Source organism: Chamaea fasciata, unplaced genomic scaffold (assembly GCF_029207755.1).
Source record: "Chamaea fasciata isolate MVZ Bird 193981 ecotype frontalis unplaced genomic scaffold, bChaFas1.0.hap1 SCAF_21, whole genome shotgun sequence".
In the NCBI taxonomy this organism is placed as follows: domain Eukaryota; kingdom Metazoa; phylum Chordata; class Aves; order Passeriformes; family Sylviidae; genus Chamaea; species Chamaea fasciata.
In genome coordinates, this window is record NW_027094106.1 from 1,596,996 (window position 1) to 1,618,114 (window position 21,119).

General features: G+C 45.2%; 1 protein-coding gene across 6 annotated transcripts in view; it reads right to left on the minus strand.

Moving 5' to 3' along the window:
* The window catches only part of AUTS2 (activator of transcription and developmental regulator AUTS2), a 768,033-nt gene that overhangs the window by 230,949 nt on the left and 515,965 nt on the right, over positions 1–21,119 (minus strand). For all 6 annotated transcript variants that reach the window (XM_066202165.1, XM_066202162.1, XM_066202163.1 and 3 more), the window contains one exon: positions 7,606–7,635. In XM_066202165.1, the coding sequence (XP_066058262.1) occupies positions 7,606–7,635 (30 nt within the window). The remainder of the gene's footprint in view (positions 1–7,605; positions 7,636–21,119) is intronic.

Consider the following 21,119-nt stretch of genomic DNA (forward strand, 5'->3'; position numbering starts at 1 on the left):
TGCTACCAGTTTGAATTTTCATGCAACGGTTTTATTTTTATCCCCACAAGACAGCCGGCAAATGACACTTTTGAAGCCCTGATGGCTGAGCAGTGTCTCAAGACACTGATGTGACAGTGCCGGGGCTTCCAACACGCTGAGGACCCTCGGAGGGGCATCGGTGCCAACCTGCCCTCCCCTGCTCCAGCTCTGCGTTGTTTACTCACTGCCAGGAGCTGGGCTCAAGCCCTGGGGAGAGCAAAAACCTGTTTGGGCCATTGACATTGAGTATCCTTGGTGCAGCGAGTCAGGACCTCGGAGGTATCCATCACTGCGGCTGCCTGGAGGCAGGCTGGAGCCAAGGAACTTGCCTGAGCAGCTAGTAAAATTTTAATGCACTCTGTAGTGTGGTCATGTCATACTCAGTTATGGCAAATAATCCCAGATGCCTGCAGAGGTAAAATGGAGCTGTAATGTGCTTGCCTCCTAACCCGAGCTGACAGCAATGATGTACGACTACCATTAGCGGAAAATATCACTTCAACTAACCCATGATCCAGCTCCGCTAAGGGTCACATTATCCATGAGGAACAAATTACACTCCCAAAGTAAATACAAATTTTCTACACGAAATGGGTCCAAAAAAAAAAAAAAAAAAAAAAGAAAAAAAAGGGAAGGGGAGCGGGGCGGAGGGAGGAGGAGAGGGCAGGAGCACACACGGTGCCTGCCTGTGACAAGGCGCTGCCGAGTGACAGCGGTGACAAAGGACGGGACAAGCGCGGCCCCACCTGCGAGCGCTCCCCTCGCTGCCAAGCGCAGCATCCTTTCCGGCAAACACGCTCGGCTCGCTTTATTGCCACTCGAACTGTGGGGGCCCTCTGTGTGGCACATCAAATGAATAAAAAGGAGCCTTATCTTCCCTCCTAATGGGCCTTAAACAGTAAGAAATACTTCCTGATTGCCGGAGCCTCGCTAGCATAGAGAGGCTGGGTGATCTTTCACCCCTGGGGCAAGTTGAAGGTGCTGCGTTTTCCAGAGTTAAAAAGACAACACCTGTACAAATACGCAGCGTAAATCGCCCTTGTGGGAAACATCCCGGCTTTGCAGGAATAGTTTTTGGAATAATACTGAGGAATGATTTCTCTAATCCCACCCTTAGCCAAAATAAATATATGCCAAACAGTAAGACAGCAGTATCCCACGACCTGAAGTAATTGATTAAAACTGGGTTCTCAGCCACTGTTCCTCCTCGCTTGCCAAACGTGGTTGGTACCCGCCATCCAAGGAGTTTTCCAGCTCCCTCGTGAGCAATGCTTTGCCCTTCCTGGAGCAAAGAGGGGCTGAGTGGCCTGACAGCTTCTCAGCCTTAAAGACCAGCCCAACCTGTCCCACAGAACCCAGAGAGACCTGATCTGGGGATCCCCCACCAGCTCCCCACAGCTCCCACACAAAAGCCCATATTGCAGCCAGTCCCCCTTCAGGAACTCTTCTCCAGTGGTTCCTTGCTGTCCCCTGGCTGGGAGAAACAGGAATGTCTCACACAACCTAAGGCCCCACACCAATTACTTTCTTCTTCTTACTAGACTGGAGATGACACAGTTTACCTTTTGAAGTTTTCCTCTAAAAACCACTCCCAGTCTTCCTATACCTGCACCTACGGTTGAGAAGTGTGAAGAATGCGATGAGAAAAAACCCAACTCTGCTGGCAGACCCTTCTTTCAACAGCTCAATAAATGCTCAGAGTTCCCTTTATCACTAAAGTTTTTCAGACTAGGTAAATTGTAATTTATTATTTATACTCCAGCAGTGCATAAACACCAAATGGGAACCCTGGCAGAGTTATAAACCCTAAGGAAGAGCAGAGATATTATTGTAGCCTGGCATGGCTGTGGTGGTGCAAATGTAGCTGGCTCCCAGCTGTCTCTCTGTCACAGCCCTGGCACCATCCAGGGGGATGTTTTCCTCTTGAAGTGCTTCCTTCCCTCCTTCCTACCCAAACTCTTCCTTGCCTCATTCCTCCCAGGGGTGAGGAAAAAATACCCCAAATACAGTTTTGTTTCCAAGCACCCCGCTAAAAAAATCCCAAACTGATGCAAGTGCCCCCGTGAGAGTGGATTGCACCTGTTTAAAAATGTCACAAATATTACATTTTTATATAAGATGGCAAAAAGCAATTTCACCACCATTTAATCCATTTATGATAAAACTTTTACAGAACACAGAGAACACAGCCCCGTGCAAAGCAGCAGCCTGCTTTGGCCTTCTATTTGCCAGCACGTTTAGTGGTGGGGGTTGCTCTGGGTTCTTCCTGTTCCCCTGGAAAGGACAATTTGTTGTGTCCTACACATGCTGTGCAGTGGAGATGGAGCAGCTCTGCCCCAGCTGAGCAGGATGCTCTGTGCTTTCAGCAGAGACATTCCAGGTCTGCAGGGCAGGAGGAAACGGCTCCTGAAGTTCATGACCAACAAACTCGGCATTTATCCAGAGCTATGGACTGACATGGCTTTAGCAGGTCCTTCCCAAGTTCCTCTTAGTTTTGTCAGAGCATTTATTACTACCTCAATCAGCTGAGTTTGCAAAGTTGGAAAGAACTACAAACCAACACACACAAACATATAAACACTTGTTTGTGTGGTTATTTAACCACACAAAATGCAGGCCTGCATTTTAACACTAAAACGCAGCCTGCGCAATAAACTGTGAGACACACGTCTGCCAAAATGCTACTCCAAAATGTCTCTCCAAAGTCCACACACAAAATAATTGGCCAAAAGTGCTGCAGAAACGTGCAAAGGGTGCAGTTGTGAACGCTTTGGTGCAGATACGCACAAATAGCCATCCCTTTTACCTGGGCATAGCAGAGTCATTTATGCTATTTCCCATGCCATTCTTCGGTTTGTACCTGATTTAAAGCTATCAGATGTATCAGCATTATCATTAAAAGTAATCTGATTCAAGAAAGATCATTCTTCAGCTCTCTTAGTGCTTTTAATGGCACAGTACTTTTCAAAGAAAAATTTCTTTCTAAGAGAAAAATAATGAAGAAACACAGACCCACGAGCACAGGCTCCTTGGCAAGCTCAACAGCCACTCATCCTAATCCCAATCCCCTCCCTTTGTTACTCTCTCCCTCTGAACAGATGCCAGCTCCTGGAAAATTCAGCCACTGGTTTGGCTGAGCTCTGTCCTCCCTCCCCATCCTGCACCAAGGGCACCAAAGCTGAGCCCAGCTCAGCAGGGACACCTGGGCTGCAGCCAGGAACAGCCAGACACTGCTGGGCCCCAGGAGACCTCGTTCCAGTGGGATTCAGGAGCCTCCTAAACTGATGGGGTGCCCCTGAGACAAAGACAGGACTAAGGCAGCAATAGGGATGGTTTTTTTGAGGCTGCACATCCCATCAAAGTCCAGCCAGAAGCAGCCCTGCTCTGTGTACACTGCAAAGCAGCACCCCTATCAATGAAGGATTTCCTTAAGAAGTGAAAAATCACTGAAGAGCCTGAGATCGAGCCTTTACTTTTAAAATTAAACAGAGTGGTGAGAGGAGATGGTGGAGATGGAGAATAAAACAGAACCTCATTTCTTACTTCATCTTTAGCACCTGACTTCCTTATTACAGCTCTTTGGATGTCTTTTCCAAACAAGATTTCCTTTGATTTCCAGAAGACAAACTTTGTGTTTGTACTTATGTTTTTAATATTGTATTAATGACCACGGGTATAATTTTAAAGATTGTATCGAGATATCAAAAGATAACACAGTTGCACTTAAATTTGTCCGCTATGCAATAGCTTGCCCTAATTTTAGATTATCAGCTCTGGAGACCTGCTCAAAGAGTAAGACTGACAGACTTTTTAATGGAGAAAATCGGAGTTCCCCTGGGATCCATACTTTTTTCTGATTCAGTAACAAATCCCAGTGGCACTTGCTGAAAGGATCCCAGGTTGGAAAATGACATCTCTCTAAGAATTAGAGCTTCTCACTCTGATGCAAGTCTTCCAAATATATTCTCCCTCCACAGACATGCCTGCTACCTCTTCAGGCTTTTCAGCAACAGGAGGGTGAAATGTCAACTTTGAGTGCTCCAGTCCAGTCCTGTGTGTCAAACTGAAGCGAAGGAGCATGAATCTATATAAATAGACAAATTATCCACCCAAAATATGTCATTTAAAATTGAGATGCTGACACCGCCTTAGCTACAGCGCCGCTAAGCAGGGGCTGCATCATTGTTTCAATTAAATGTCCTTGTTTCTTCTTCCGGAGAAACCTCTGGAGGAACGTCTCGTTTGAGGGCAGACACAGACAGAGTGTGACTCTGTCTGTCGGCTCCCAATTAAAGGCTGGGGAAGGCGGGTTGGAGGCACAGCCAGCACCTAACAGAGAGCAGGTATCAGCCTGATTTACACAGCCAGGTAGGCACGGATCCAAGCCAGGGAAAAGGCCCAGGCTGAGACACTTCCCTCTGCCACCCCTCACCATCCAGCTGCTCCTCAGGCTCCCAGGTCCTGCTCCTGCCTTCATTCTGCTGCTCACAGAACGCTTCCCATCCAGGCAAGTTTGAGCCAGCTCATCCTCCAGCCCCTCCGTCTGTCACACACCTTTCCTGATCTGCCACACTCCATTCAAAGGCTCTGGTCTACCTTTCTGGGTTCCAGGTTTTATTTATTCTAGCAGAAATATGTACCTATATTCATGACTTCTACCTGTTGTGGATCTCCTCTGGAGGGTCAGTGGGGGTTTGCCCTCAAAAATCCTAAATGAAGCAATACTGCTTCCTTTGCGCTTTCTGAAGAGCGCGTACAGAATGGCTCTGCAGCAATTAACCCTACATTCTGTACACAACAGGGTATCAAAGTCTGCGAGAGACAGTCCTACAGAAAAGCAGATCTCCTCCTCCCAGAAACATTTCAGGCCAAGCTGTGTCTGGTGGGAGGGGCACAACTCCACAATCCTCCGAACACACTGAGCGAGGTCCAACCAAGAGCAATTTGTCAATTCACTGCCAGAACAGCTCCACAGCTGGAGGCCAATATCATCGTGATATAAGGCATTTGGGTAAATGATCTTCAAACCTCTAATCCTGCTGAGCACCCCCAGCTCTCCTGGTTAATAATGAAAACCGAGGATGTTGGGCACTACTGATGAAATGCTCCCTTGGACAGGATCCTCCATCCTCGCTTCTCCCAGCGCAGTGTGCTCGCAGGAACTTTTTGTCCTAAAAATGTTATTTTATTTAAAGCAGGAATTCAAAAATCTTCTGGGTCCTATTGAAAGAGATCTAAAAGATCCTGCCTGTCTGAAGAAAAGAAGTTTCTACTTGTCAGTTAAACAAAGGAATAACGCACAGCCTCCTTTATAGTGTGTACTTTACCTGTCATCCAACAGCCCATTATCACGTCACGGCAGAGTGCACTTTTCTACAGGTCACTTTGTTTAAAATGACATGGATAATGCACATGTCAGCGAGCTGACAGTCCCCACCGTCCTTCAGAGATAAAACCCAGCGACGAGCGCCTGCTCTTATCTGGGGTACATGCCTTGGTCTATCATCTAAGTCAGGCAGAACATGATTTCTCCAGAGAGCGCTTTTTTCATTTCCTGATTTTAAGAAAATCAAATAAGCACCATTTGTCTTCATCGGAATATGCTTGACCTGCTCAAATGATGATGTCTCGCATTTTATAACAGGCTACATATGCTGAATTCAAATTAACAGCAGAACAAGGCCTTTAGATCTTTGCCTGGGCTGCCAGCACAGCCTGAATAAATATGCCAGGATGAGCAGTCATCTCTCAGAGCTGGGCCTGAGCTGGAGAGCTCAAAGATGGCTCTGGTTCTGACATTTGAAAAGCACTGAATTTTTAGGGTTATTTGGGTCTGCACTTAATCTCATTTCATTTACGGGGAAGACAAAATACAGATCACGGAGATGAACTACACATCTGGATTTTAAATCCTGCCCACACAAGTACTGGGATATTCTGTGTGAGGTACAGTCTAGAGTCTCTCTTGTATTGTGTTGTGGAAACCATCCTGAACCAGCATCCCCCCTCCACTCCCAAAAGCCGCCTCTGCCTTTTTATACAGGAGTGCTGCAAGAGAAAAATTCAGTGAAACAGGCAGAGGTTCAGCTCCATAAATGTTGCAGTGACAGGAAATTACACTTTTAGTTCTGGGTGCCATAAACATAGAAGCTGAAATTCAGTTTATCATCTTCCTCTGCATAAGGAACATCCTGAAAATGAATAATCACTTCACAGGATGGAATGTAATGGTAATGCATTAAAAATTCATATTGAAAAGTGCAGGTTAATATTCTGTGGAAAAACCCAACAAAACCTCCCCTTTCTGTTGTCACACTGATTAACTCCAGTGATTAGTTCCCTTATGCAAGGAAAATCATTGCATTTCAAAGTAAACAGCACTTCTTTAACATAGTTAGCAAATTATTAAGAAACATGAGGAAAAAATCCTCTACTTGGGGAAAGAGCTGAAGGGCAAAGCTTTGGAAGTTATATACAGAATGGTTTGAGAATTTCCTTGGCTTCCTGTTACACAAACCCTGTAGAAAACTGATTAAATTCATGGAAGGTGATTTTTGTACTCCTTGTTTCCCTCTGGATTTTACAGCATATTTGCACTTGGCTGTTGGATAAGCTGCACACCAGCACGGTCATCTCTCCTCTTCTTGGCCTGCCTTGGAGCTGCTTAACAGAACCACTCATGAAACTCCAACCAGTTCAACATTATTGTAAGAACAATATTTTCTGATAATATTTCACCCTCCCCTGACTTCCATCCCCCAATTTACCCAGGGAAAGAGGAGGCAAAAGTGATTACATTATCAAAACATCCCTTAAGGCTCAACATACAAACAAAAATCACGAAGTCCAGCCTGGAAATAAAGAAATTAGACCAGTTTTTCTGTGATGATTATTTCAGTTTTGCCAAAGAAAGAAGGTTAGTCTGTTCACAACATAAAATAATGGATAAAAATATTCATCAGAATGGATACCAGTTCTTCATTACTATTAGTCTTCTAAACAATAAGCAGCATAAGAGACCGTTGCCTGAGCCTTTCAGCATTAATTTTTTCCCCTTTCCCACTTAGAAACTCAAAATCACGGAGACAGTGATCAGCAAGTTGTGTTACTTGACTTAACGTGCAGCTTCCAAATGTTATTTCTAAAAAATAGATCTCTCAACCATAACACTTCAGTTGGAATTTTCAGGCCCTTGCCTGCAGAGAAGCACAACAGGCACTAACAGGGGTTAAATAACTGTTAAGAAGTGCAAATGTGAGGGTTACCAACAGACTCGGTTGCTGTTACAACTTCCAAGGGGAAGTGTAGCCATGGAAAGGGGTGGAAGTGAGACTGGTGTTCATAAACAACCCACACAGACCGTGGCATCATTATGCTTAAAGATGAATTGTGCAGCCTCCAAAATACTCATTAGAATTCTCTTTCCTTGGAAGTATATCCCAAAATTAAGTTAGAGACAGAAATTTTCTTTGTACAGAGATGCTTTAGATTAGTCCAAGAAGAAACTCTGAATAAGTAATAGATTAAGAGGAATAAGGGAATCCAATAAATTAATTTTGCTCCCATACTGATTTCCTTTCTTACCTTTTCTTCTTGATCACTGTCGCTGTCACACTGAAAGACAAAAAGAGAGAAAGCATAGGTAAGACAAACTTGCTACAGCAAAAAAAAAAAATATTTCTGTGAACAAGATGGGTGATACATTCATAAATGTTGGGCGTCACATCTGGCACCTTTAGGAACAAGTTCAGTTACTGTACGGGAGGAAATCTCCCCCACTGCTGTTGCAGAGGACACATTTTTGTGTTTGAATGATGAAAAAGCTGCCCTGCACACACCACAGGCCACGTGCAAAGCCCTCTGTCAGTTCAGCTCAGGGACGCAGGAGCTGATGGTTCAGGGGCATGTTCAGACTCCAAAACTGCATCAGGGAGGAAGAAAAGCAGTCTGAGAGGGCTGGTGTGTTTTCTTTGGATGAACAGTGCTCCTCATGCTGGCTGCCAGCTCCAGGGGCCCCATGGAGATGCTCAGGTCTGCCCAGCACAAACAGGACATTTGCAGGCTACTGCTCTCCAGGAACACATGGAAAAGGCATCCTGTGCCTGTGCTTATGGCTGCTGAACTCAAGGATCCAGAGATCACAGGGAAGCAGGAATGAGCCACAGTCACTGATTCCTGAGGTTCTCTGGGAATAGCCCAGATATCACAATTTTACAAAATGCTGAATGGTAACTCTACAGAGTCTTGATATTTATCCCATGCCATTGCTCAATTCTTAAATAAGTTTTGCTACTGTAGGAGCAGGACTAGATCACTCAATGTTTTTTGCAGACAAGCATCAGAACCCGAACCACGTCTGCATCTGCTAGAAGTACAAAAGCTGTGTTGGAAGCAGGACTCTAAGAACCCTGGAACTCACAGGTTTGATCCCTCCCATCAAATTCTGGGTACCTGCACTTCCTTCTGTGGGTCTGTTTTGTTTCTATCTACAGCTGCAGGTTCCGGAGGATGAATTGTCTGTATCACTCAAGAGTGAACTCACACCTCTGCAGATCTCTTGGCAAACATTTCCAAGGAAAACATCACCAAACAGGAGACCCAGGCTTTCCTACCCAAGGACCAGCTGACTCTCAGGTTCTTACAGCACTCAGTTAAGCTCTTTATGTATTTATATCATGTTTATTGCATCTTGGAGTATTTTTGTAAGACAACCAAATTGCTTCGAAATCAGTTCTATTTTGTGCATTCCAAAGGTTAACTACATAGTGGGATGGGAACAGACAGAGCCAAATACTCCCACAAATACACATACTTGATTTGCACAAATCAACTCTTCATCTTCTGTCTGTTGTTTAATTATAACTTTTCTATTTCACTGGCTTTTCCCTTGTCTTCATCAGTACAGGGGGTCAAAAGGTGCCTTCCCTACACCACTGAGCTATATACTAACAAATGAGAGCTAAGAACTATTTCTAGGTATTTTTCAACTAATTTTAAATGAAGGAAAGATTAGACAAAATTACAATCTCCTTGCAGCTGATTCCAAATAGAAAAGGAAGTGAAATTTATTTAATAACGGAAGTGATTTATATAGCACTAGTTGCAACTATTTAATACCAGAGTATTTACTCTGGTAACAAACAAATGAGGAGAAATATGAAGACGGGGCAATTTCAGCTTTAATTTTGAAAACCTCACATGATGCTCGAATTAATGAAGAGTCCACTTAAATGACAAAAGGAAAGCATTTCTGAAAGCATTTCTGGAACAGCATGGCATTGATAAAAAGTACTCCCACCTTACCTTGTAATATATTTTGACTTCAACAGGATTGCCTGTATGAGATTTTGGTAGGAAGGTGAGCAAGGCCCTACATTACAAAAAAGCAAACTTGCCCATGGATTTTAATCCATGAAAATCACGGCACAGAATCAGAGAACCTCCAGTGCTGGAAGGGACCCACGAGGATCACCCAGTCCAGCTCCTGACCCTGCACAGGACATCCTTAAGAATTACAGAGCATGTCAAAAGCATGAATGTCACAAAGATTTTCCATTTACTATTTCCGCTTCACAGCTATTGTAAAAATTCAGCTTTTGGGCTCTGTCACCTTCTCCCCCTGGATGGTCAGAGCCAGGAGTTCTCTCGCCATGAGCTCCCCAGGATCCATTATCACACCTCCTATGTGTTTCAAACCAGGGAGCAAAGGGGCAATTGCTCCATTTGTTTGTGGCTCTGCCCGCCCTCCAGGCAAACTCCAAGTCTTGATGAGACTGAACCCAAAAGTGAAAATAAAGGGGGGAAAAGGTGGATGTCTAAGCAGGCAAGAGCAATTCCCTCTGAGCAGCAGGGTTCAGAGAGTTTGAAGGTGCCACCCACTCCTGGTGCCAGGCACATGAGGTGTCCTCTGACCCAGCTGTGCTCAGAGCACTCTGCAGCCTCTCCTTTACCCCAGTTTTGGTCTGATTTAAAGAATCTCTCCTCTGCTGTAGTTTTTACCGACTCATAAGCTTGGAAAAGCTCAGGGTTTTTGTCTTCCCTGCAGCGTGGAGGTACCTGGGGAGAAGAGAACTTGCCAGCACTGACATCTGAATTTGCCAACAGAACAGTTCCCCACAGCCGAGTGAATCTGCAGAGCGCAGTCAGTGGGAGGCCGTTTCCACCAAAGTGTTAAACCTCCAAACCTCCTGCTCTCCCACAGTCCAGTTCTAATTTCAAGGTCCGCTTAATTCCACATCAAATAATTACTGCTGTACCCAGAAGCACCTTGTCTCCAGAGCTCAGCATATGGCCAAGGACCCAGACCTACCGGTGTCCATTATGGAGGCGGCGCGGGTGCCAAGCCGATTAAAAACGCTCCTGCCGCCTTCCCAGTGTGCCCGTGAGTGACAGCTCTGTGCCTCGGCCAGCCAGGGTGGGGTGCCTGCCAAGACTGCCTCTGCTGCACGGGCCCACATGGCACTGGGAGCAAACACTGCCTTTGAATTCCCACACTGACCCGAGGACTTTGCTGGGAGCTCAGCAGGAGTGCACCATCCAATTTACAGCTCCGGCCTCCAGAGCCCTCCGTGCCAGCCGCTGGCAGAGAGGGATGATGGTCAAACCCCTCCAGTTCATAAATTATGCAAAGGCAGTAAATGCACTCAGCAAACAGCTCCTGACGTTTGGCCAGCCTGGCTCTGGGGCAGCTCCTGCCCTGTCACGGAGGGGCTGGGCACCAGGGGAGAACCCACTGTCCAGCAGGGTGAATGGCAGCGTTCTATGGACCAGCTGGATGCAAGGAAAAAAGGAGGGAGAGGATGGAAGGGCTCTAAGCACTGCTCTGGGGTTGTGTATCTGTGCAGCACCTATCCATGTGTGTGTGTGCTTGTGTGCAGGACACACTCTGCACTGGCACGTTCTGCACACCCGCCCATCAGACAGCTCCTGTGCAGGGGTAATGCCAAAAAGGGAGAAGAAAGATGTCTGCTACTCAGAGTGGAAACAGAATTGGAGCAACTGCACGTTGTCCTCATGCCTGAGGGTCAGCCCCGGCACTGCTCACACAGCCACCCGTGCTCTGATGTGCTCATTTACATTTCTGGATGCAAGTTCTCCCCAGAGGTGCTAAAGCACAAGGTGTTTCCATCTCCTGCAGCCTCACTGCTACCCACGGCTGGAGAGCACATTTTGGAAACCGAAGCTGACAACCGTGAAGTTGATTATTCAGAATTACTGGTCAATTTGAAGGCTCGAGTCTGCACTGCTCGCTCAATTCCTCAATTCCTCCAGCATTTCCCTACCTCCCAGGGCCACAGGAAGAAGTAAAATGATTTAAGTGCTTTGTGGTTCTCAGAGCGCCAGACTGTTTTGGAATTGAAGCAATGGAAATACTTTGTACTGGCCTTCTGCTTTGGGCTGCGTTTCAGTATTCCGTGTCTATTACAAAAAGCTCATTTCTCAGTGCTCTCCCATGTCTTTTGTCAGGAAACCATGGCTCTGTGCACAGGCTGCCTTGGAATATTCTGCAAATAACTGGGAATCCAAAATATCATTCAGAGATAGCATGACCTGATTTTTGGGTAACTGCCACTAGCTTCACTGGAAGCTGAGAGTGATAATGTGACAAATCAGGACAAGGAGGCTGCAGACACATTTTACACCTGAACAAACAGAGGCTTCTTGCTCTGATTCTCAGGCTCAAGGCACTCACTGTCTCCACTCTGAACACCAGTTGTGACTGATTACAGCCACCCCAGGCCAGGCTTGAGATGAGCCCAGAGCCAAATTGCCGAATTTGCTCTACACAATCCCCTGGCCAGCCCTCAGCTCGTGCTGGGCACAGAAGTGAAGTCCAGATGGGCAGAACTGCTGAGCACCCACAGCCCCTTGGATGGCCGAATTTTCACATGCACATGATCCCAAATGCTGGGAGAGCTTCTCAGATCACAGGCTCCTCAGTGGGAGGACTCTGCAAAATGGCTGTTTTGTGCTTCTCAAAGTCTTGTACTGGCCAGAAGAGACTCAAGAGTCTTCCCAAAAGACCTATGGGACTACCAACAAAATTCAAAGCAAGTGAAGCTCACTCAAAATGATCTTCATTGAAAAAAATCTTACAGGACATATGGAAATGCTATGGGCGCTCCTAATGCCTACATAATTGGGGTAATAATGAGACCAGACTGACTGTGATTTGCACAAAGTGGCCATGGTTATTACTGAAACTGTTCCAATCCCTTAAATAACCAAAGCCACCAGCCACCACATCACCTGACACATACACACACGCCAAGTGTTCAACCTTCCTTTTGCAGTATTCCTGCAACTTCCTGCTCCAGAAATGCTCAGCACAGTCAGTGACCCTAAAAATTGCATTTTCATACGTGTGATGCAGTCAAAATTCAAATAATTATCCCAAAAATCAAGCCCCGGTGAGGAAGAAGACATACAAAGTCATAAGATCTCTGCACCAACAAAGCAGAAAGCTCTTCTGTCTGCCCCAGCCTGAACCTGCTGCAGCCCTGCAGTCAGCCTGGGCTGTGCCTGCAGCAGATGCATTCCCTGCAATACGGGGTGTGCACACGCAGACCTGCAGTGGAAAGCGGAAAAAGAACTTTCCAATCCCCAGTCGAGGCATAATTGCTGCTGTGTTTTTTTAGAAGAAGAGAGAAACTGAAGATCAGGCTAAAGATGAGCTGCACCTCCCCAGTCCTCTGTCCCAGGTGGAGAAAGTTAAAATGCACAGCACACCTCCCACAGCACCGGCAGAATGAGCCTGATCCCAAAGCCATGTTTCAAAAATCAGACACCCTATGTGGTGACACCTCTAATTTGAGCCCATTTTAATAACTTGAGAGAGCCTGGCCCAAATCAAGCTGAGTGAAGGTCTGTGCCACCTCGCCAGCTCATTCAGGCTGGAGCAACACCATGGATTTCTCTGTACTTTGCTGATTGAACACATTCTTGTGCAAAAAGTGGCAATCATTGAATATCTCATGTACAATGACATTGAGGAGGGCATTGTTCTCTATTCTGCTCAATGGACTTTGCTGGAACAGCTATTTCATATCTTGGAGCCATTTATCATTGCCACCAAAGGAGTCAGAGCTGCTGCAACGCCAGCGCTGAACAAAGTGATTCTACTCATCTGTCTGCTGAAAAGAAATCTGAAGAAAATGAGGGTAAACCCAGACCTCAGCCTGTTCACACTGACATTTACAATATTCTTGTCCATCTCTCCACCAATGACAAATTGGCAGCCCTGGAAAGGGCAAAGATGGTATTTTAGCTATACAATTAGACCTTTGCTTCCAAGAAAAAAGGAGGAAAAAAACATCTCCTAGATAAAAGGAGACACAGGCAGGGAATAAATGGGCAATTTTCTAATTGGTGAAATGGAGACCGGCAGAGTCACAAAGAAACTAAGAGCAAGAATTTCACTTTTTTCCTTCCTATCTGTGACTTTGCTGCAAGTAGCATTCAGCATGGAGCTCCTTGCCAAGGAATCTTATATATATAGCATCTCACAAATTGGTAAACATCACAGTCTGCTTAGCAATTCCTCACCATTATCCACTGCGATTCACTGTAAGGAATGGCTCTGAAACAGAGATGGTCTGAGAAGTTTAAGGTCTGCTTTCTTAAAAGCTAAAATTATGGATTATTCACCAAAAAGTCCCATTTTACACAAATTACCTAAGTCTGGACAAAAGATTGCAATGTTGACCTTTAATCTGAATTCCATTTCGTCCAAACTACTTCACTTCAGATGAAATGTATAAGTCTTGGACATTTGAAGTTATCTTGGGGCCCTTACAAGAAAAACATTCAGAACTTAGAATGTTTTTCAGCTGCAGAGTTCTTTTTAATTCCTCCCTCCTAGGACTTTGGTGATTGTTTTATATTATAAAATGACAGAATTAGTGGTTCCTTTTAGCTCTACCATCAACAAAACAATGGTTTGATAAGAAAGAATTATATGTTGGGTATTAAAATGAAAACTCTGGATTCTATTGCTGTCCAGCATAAGGATGATCCACCTTACATTTCTCTAGGACGTGGATGTATCCTTGGCACCTGCTGGGAGGCCCAAATGTCCCTGGTAGGCCACAGGGAAGTTATTGTAAAGCCAAGAGGGGATTTCTCTCCGGAAAGACCCCCAAAGACAAGTCCTGTTCTGAGGTTTGGTTCCGCAGCGTTGCCCCCTGCATTTGCAGGGATCTCCCCTCAGGGGCAGGCTGGGAGCTGTGTGTCACTGGGAGGCACAGCTGGGGAGGTGACACAGGACCTGCCAGGACCTGCCAGGGGCAGAGCTGCCACCCCCTGTCCTGCCAGGCTGCCCCAGCTCTGTGTCACTCCAGGGACACGTGGAACCAGCCCTGGAAGAAACTCATTTTCTTTTGTTCCTTGGGAAGGGGGCTGGGGCTGGAGGTTACTGCACCTTCTGTGCCCCAGGTCCAACTGCAGCAGCTTCCTCGTGGTGTCACTGCCCAGTGACCCCACAGCTGCCCAAGGTCCCATCCCGCCATCCCCAGAGCAGGATGACGCTCCCACCAGGGCCAGGGGAGGATTAAATGTGTTTTCCAGATGGAAAACCAACAATGCCAGGCATTCCTCAGCCCAGCACCCTCAGAAAGCGCCCACCACCAGTCAGGCACCCAAATCCCACCAGGTACTGCAGCCACACACACACACACATACACACAGGAACCCTGATTTTAAGAAGTCATTCTCTGTTGCAATTGAAGGGTGAAGGCCCTGCCTCAGCTCCTGAGGGCTCCATAAGGAAAAACGCCTCCACGCTCTCCCCTGGGGCTCAGGATGCACATTTGCTGCCTCCTTACCTGCCTCGCTGGCTGCAGGCAGCATGCAGCTGTCATGTTATTTTTAGCACCCTCTCAACTGATGGCAATTTGCAGAGTGTAATGTCATGTTTAGCATCCTCACAACTCACGAGTACTTTTCCAGGGTTCCAAAAAAATAAATAATAGTAAATAACGATAAAAAGGTGCATTTGTACTGACGTTAGGACTAAGTCAGTAGGAAAGATTTAAACTAATCAGTGGTTAATGAAGTCAGTGCCTAATACTGCATTAGTGGGTTTTATCTGTATAAGAGAAGAGTCTTATTTTTCAGAACTCCTGGTCTTAGCTCATGAGTTCTGTTTGGAATTTGAGTCTTCCAGGTACTTGCAGGCTAATGAAATAAAAACACCTTGATTGACAAGAAGCAAAGCATGTTACGGGTTAAAATAATACAAGAATCTATTTTTTACACTGTGTTGTGATCCATAAAAATCACCCTGAGCCTTTCCTCTTTCTTCTCTGCCTGTGAAGCCAATTGCTTTGATTGCAGTGATATGAGCTTACTGAAATGACTTGCCCTTGCTTGTGAAGCAAATGGAACATGCTAATAGAACTTATCGCATTACCGGATGCAAAAGTGCCATAGCTCATTACTTTAAGATAAAAGGATATCATTGCAGACGGGAAGCAGAATTGACTTTCTGAGGCCCGACTTGATGATGATTTAATCAACTGCTCTCTTTCACTTCTCATCTCTGCGCCTGTCGGTTTCCCAGGTGCTGTTAAATGAGACACTCAGAAAGTGAGCGCAGGGAAAGAAATTGCTGTCATTACTTTTCAAGAAAGGAGGTATGCAAATTTTCGACAGAAAGATTGCGTTCATAATGGGCCTGGTAAAATACAAGGATCATGCTTGACAGGTGAGGGCAAGTCATTTGTACGTCCTTAAAGTGAAGCAACCATCCTCATTTAGAAATTGTGCTCGATAAGAGAAGCTACAAATGAAACCCATGCGATGGCTGAGAGCAGCCAGCAAACCTTTGAAGACTTTGCCGCTGCAGCTCTGCCTTCAGCAGGTGCCTGGCGTGCCTTCACACATGGCTCTTCCCAACTGCCAGATGGCCAAAGTTTGACCTCAGTATCTCACAGAGATTCCTCTTAAATGTTTTTTCTTACTGTCAGCATTATATTCACAGTCTGGGGTCTGAGAGTCTCTTCTTTTCTTCACCGCTGCCAGAAATAGAAATTACAACAACAACAAAAAAACCCCAACCAGCTAAGTGAGGGTTGAGCTAACTTTGAAAACAGAATCAAGAGGATGGAGGCAACAACTTGTTTTCCTCTGCATGTATGACAGATCTTGGATGGTCTGGAGCTTACATTTCATAGGGCCAAGTTAAAAGAACAACCCATGAAAAGGGCTGTGGCAGGAAGCAGAAAGGATGAAAAGATGCCTCTCCAGGGCCCAGAAGGAACCTGGGGTCCTGTGTGATTGCAGCAAGAAAGGGAAGGGTAAAGAGACAGAACTGGATGCTCTATTGACCTGATGGAGAAGGTCTGATATTCCAAAATTGGAAGCTAAAAAAGTCCAATAATTGAGATGATGAATTATGCACAGGCTAAAAACACTCTAAAGATCTTGGATGGCTATTGAGCTGTTTGGATCACTTTAAATGGGGAAATGAGAACTACCAAGCTTTTATTGGTGTCAATCAGGTTTTCCATCAGAGATTGATAGTCAGCCACAGCAAACAGGTTCCTCGGGGACACTCTAAGCAATGGATACAGCAGTTTGTCATAAAATGTTGACATTTTGTCTCAGATAACAGCATAGGACTTAAATAGAATTAATGTCATGAATATTTAGAATTAAACAAGAAACAGCTGGGAAACACTGTCACGAAGGAAGCTGGCTACAACAGCAAATGATTTAAATAAGAACAGCCACTATATTAATTCCAAGATAGGTGCATTTTAAGAATTGATTATATTTTTTTCTCGAGAACACAGTTCACTGCTCCCATGCTTGTCTATGAAACAACTATCAGATATGTTATTTCCCCTTTTCCCTGTGTGTCAGGTCCTTAACCCTCCATATCCACCTAACTGGGAGTGATCCAGCAATACCCTTTGGATCTGACTCACCTCTCACCAAAAATACTGCACTGTGGGTTGAAAAGCAAGATGATGGAGGAAAGATAGCCTTGGGCTAGGACTCAGGAGATCCACCTCTGTCACGGGCTATCAGGATCACCTCAGGCAAGTCACTTACTCCCTTCTGCTGTCAACCCTCTACTTTTCATCTGGTTGGGCTATTAAATGGTACATTCCCTAGGATTTGCTTACTTTCACTGTATGTGTTCATAAAGTGTGCAGGATAATAAGGCATTTTTCTTAGAGAATGTTGGTCTTTGTAAATAGAAGAAATAGAAAAGAAGAAAAAAGCATTAAGACCTGGATCAGGTCCTAGACACACCATGCCTATTTTCAGTATAGATCTCATCTTCCACCGGCTAAAGTGCGTGACCTCTGGAAAATCATATAATTTCAACTGAAAATTATTTTTATTTTCACTTAGAGCAGCGCACACAGAGCAGCAGCAATCCAGCATCGACAGCACTGCACAGGGGTTGCTCTCTTGCGCAGGCTGCAGCAACACTGAGCACAACATGGCTACTGAAAGCCACACAAAGAGAGATTCCGTTGATTTCTAGGATAAAATAGTTCTAGAAATCGTATGGGAAACAAAACAAAAATAATAAAAGCCATCTTTTCTCTTCTTTCCCAAACAAGACTTCTTTAGCTTTTGAGTTGTGTCTTCACAGTAGCCTAAATAAGTTAAACTGAATTGTATAAATAATAATGGTAATAGTAATTCCCCAAACAACCCAAAACAATCGATCCTTAGGGATAAGACCTTAACAGCTGAGCTATAAAACTCTGAACATTGGATTTTAATGGATACTAAAAACCCCTTAACAAAGCCCTATAAATATAACCTGAAACGAAATGATTTGTGTTCTGAGCTGTTTGCAAACTCCCATAAATGTTCCTCATAGTCATAATGCCAGGAAAATAGCTCAGCCTGTGTACTCAGCCCTGCAAACTGGCTTCTGCGCTGTGCTTCCATTCCCTTTTCCACTCCCTGCTTTATAATTCATCACTCACACAGTTGTTATGTATTATTATTACTATTATTATTTATTGCTGCCTTTATCATTTTGTCCAATTGATAAATTGTCTGTGCTAGACCTGAGGGAAGAGAAGGATTATTCTAAATGTAGAGCAAGTAAATATAAATTGTAAAGACAATGGCAGACTTTGGCCTTCCTGGCTCGAATTTCCTTTTCGACATACATGGTTCTATAACTTGGAATCTGTGATCTCTTATCAGGAAATGAAAGCATTATTTTTTTTTCCTGAGAATGCAGCATCTATAATAATTGAATTTAAAACAGGAGTTGTGTTTCTCTTTTTAGAGGTAGGAATAGTATCCCTGACTTATCAGCTGAACTTTGCCATTTTTTGTCCAAGGAGTGGCTGAGAATAAGAATATTCATCGCTGCCTGGCTGAACAGAGCAGCTGTGGCTGCCCCTGGATCACTGGCAGTGCCCAAGGCTGGGTTGGATGGGGCTTGGAGCAGCCTGGGACAGTGGAAGGTGACCCTGCCATGGCAGGGGTGGCACTGGATGGGCTTTAAGGTCCCTTGCAACCCAAACTGTTTTGGGACTCTTTGATAGCTGGGGAATGTTGTCCAACAGAGCATCCGGCACTGGAGCTGCCCTTTACCAACAAACAGTGGCAGAAGTGATGATGACTTGGTGTGTCCCAGTACCCACCCAGCAAGGGGAACTTCTCCTTTCCTCCAGCTTTCTCTTCTTGAGCACCTCCTACACCCAGCCCCAAAGCTCTGGGTGTCCCCTCTGGTCTGAGCACAAGCTGCTGCTCCCCTTTTGGTTCTGCAGCTCTGCAGTGATCCCACACTGGGGCTCACAGTGCTCCAGGACATGGCCACACACAGCAGAGAGGTGGGAGAGTCATGGAATATCCCAGACTTAAAGGGACCCACCAGGGATCATCAGTCCAGCCCCTGGCCCTGCACAGACCCCAACAATCCCACCCTGGGCATCCCTGGGAGCTCCTGGAGCTGTGGCAGCCTCAGGCTGTGCCCATTCCCTGGGGAGCCTGGGCAGTGCCCAGCACCTGTCAGGGAAGAACATTTTCCCAAAATCCAGCTTAACCCTCCCCTCACCCAGCTCCAGCTGTTCTCTGGGTCCTGTCCCTGCTCACAGGGAGCAGAGATCAGAGTTGTTCCTCTGCTGTCCCTCAGGAGGAAGCTGCAGAGGCAGCTTCAGGTAAGACCCAAATATCTACTCTAAGAGCCATCCTCCTGTACAAATATCCACTGTGGAACACCAGGCCCTCAGTTTGCCACCAATGCTCTCCTGGCACGGATAGAAGAAAAATGTTTGGCGTTTGGTAGGTTTTTTTTTCCCCACTGCTGCATTAACCTATCCCCAGACTAAGTGGTAAAAACTCCTATATCATAAATATTATCACAAACTCCATGACTGTTATCAGCAGTGGCAAATTACCTGTCACAGCCAAGGCAAGGGATTGCTTTGAATAGCTGGCTTTTAGCTCAGTGCTCAAAAAGTTATCCCTGTCCAGGAGGGTCGTGGAAAATGCAGGAGTTTTGGCAGCAGCAGCTGTGCTGAAGCAGGGCTGTGACCAATGCAGCATTACTGACACTGCCCATGGGCTCCTTTTTCAGCTGCAATGAGATTTCACACTGTCAGGAATCGTTTCTTCCAAAGGTGAGCCCCACATCAGGGCCAGGAGACATCCTGAAGGTCAAACACAGGACTTCCCACTAAACTCTCTGTCAAGAAAGAAGGGACACACCGTGGCAGGAGGGGATACAAAACAACTCTCTCTGGGGATATGAGGATCCACAGGATGCCTCAAAGGAGCAGAATCTTCCTATCTTTGATCTTTGTGGTCACTACTACCCCACAGACAAAAATTTACACTGAATTTCTGGCTGGATGATCCCAGTAAACCACCTGCATCTTGTACAGAAAGGAATTTTAAACTACTCAACCTGTGCTCTGCAGTTTTGAGATGGATTAGGTAGAGCAAGGAAATTCATTGCTTTCTCCAGAGATATTCTCTGTGAATACAGAGTCTTGGAATTTCACAAGGGATGTTTTAGAGACGTAGAGGCTCCCTCTACTTTATAGGCTGTAGATACCAAAAGATTGGAAGTTCCATTCTCATCTCTTTTGAAAATTTAGTAATAGGGAGACTGAGATTTCAAACATGATCTCCCCACAACATCTCTGTAGGCTTTATCTTCAATCTAAAAAGCAAGTGACTAACAAGATGCAACGGGTAAAAACCAGATAAATTTAGACTGGGGCATGTTTCAAAGACGGGGAATAATTTATTATTCTTCACTTAAAAACAGGGCAGATTTTCCCTAACTGAAAAAAAAAATTAATAAAAAATTAAAACCTTGCCTAAATGTTGTGCCCTCATTCAGTCAGAGTTACTGTACTCCAGGCAGTACAATTAATTAGTGAGATCATACGACCTGTGCTAGACAGGAGGTCACAGCAGATCACACCCTCATTGCCTTAAATGATGTGAATTTATAAATCCCTAAACATCCACATCCTTCCACTCCTACATCCACAGCCAGCTCGTTAATGCTTCGGATCTCCTGTGATCCAGCAATTCAGGCCAGTTCCATTCAGTGACAACAGCTCTTTCCATGCTGGAACAATCCTGAGGGTTTGTGAACGACCTCTGAGCTTACTCTGGAGCCAGGAGGTTTTCCCATTTCACAGGAACGGTAGATCCTGCCAGCTTTTACAGTGAATTTGGTGTTGGTGTTGCTGTGTATGTTGAGTTTTATTCATGTTCACAGGATTCAGTTTTATCATGCTGCAGGAATAGCACTTCTTCAAGACTCATTTCAGCTTTGCTATTAAGCTTGACTACCTCTTTTGAGTAATCAATAAAAAGTCTGCTACAAGAGGACACTGTGATTTACAAATACAGGAAAAAAAAGAGAATGATGCAGAGCCATTGGTATGGATGTGAAGGACTGTTGGGAGGGGGGAAATAAAAAGACTATGAGAAGAATCTGAACAACCAATTTAATCTTGGAGGAAAATTCAGCAGAGCTATCCTGCTTGGCAGCTATCATAAAAAGATGCGGGAGAGATCTACGGGAAATTCAATACCAAACCTAAAATGTTCACCAATGGGGTCCTTCAGAGCAAGGGAGAGGGGGAGACAGCAATTTC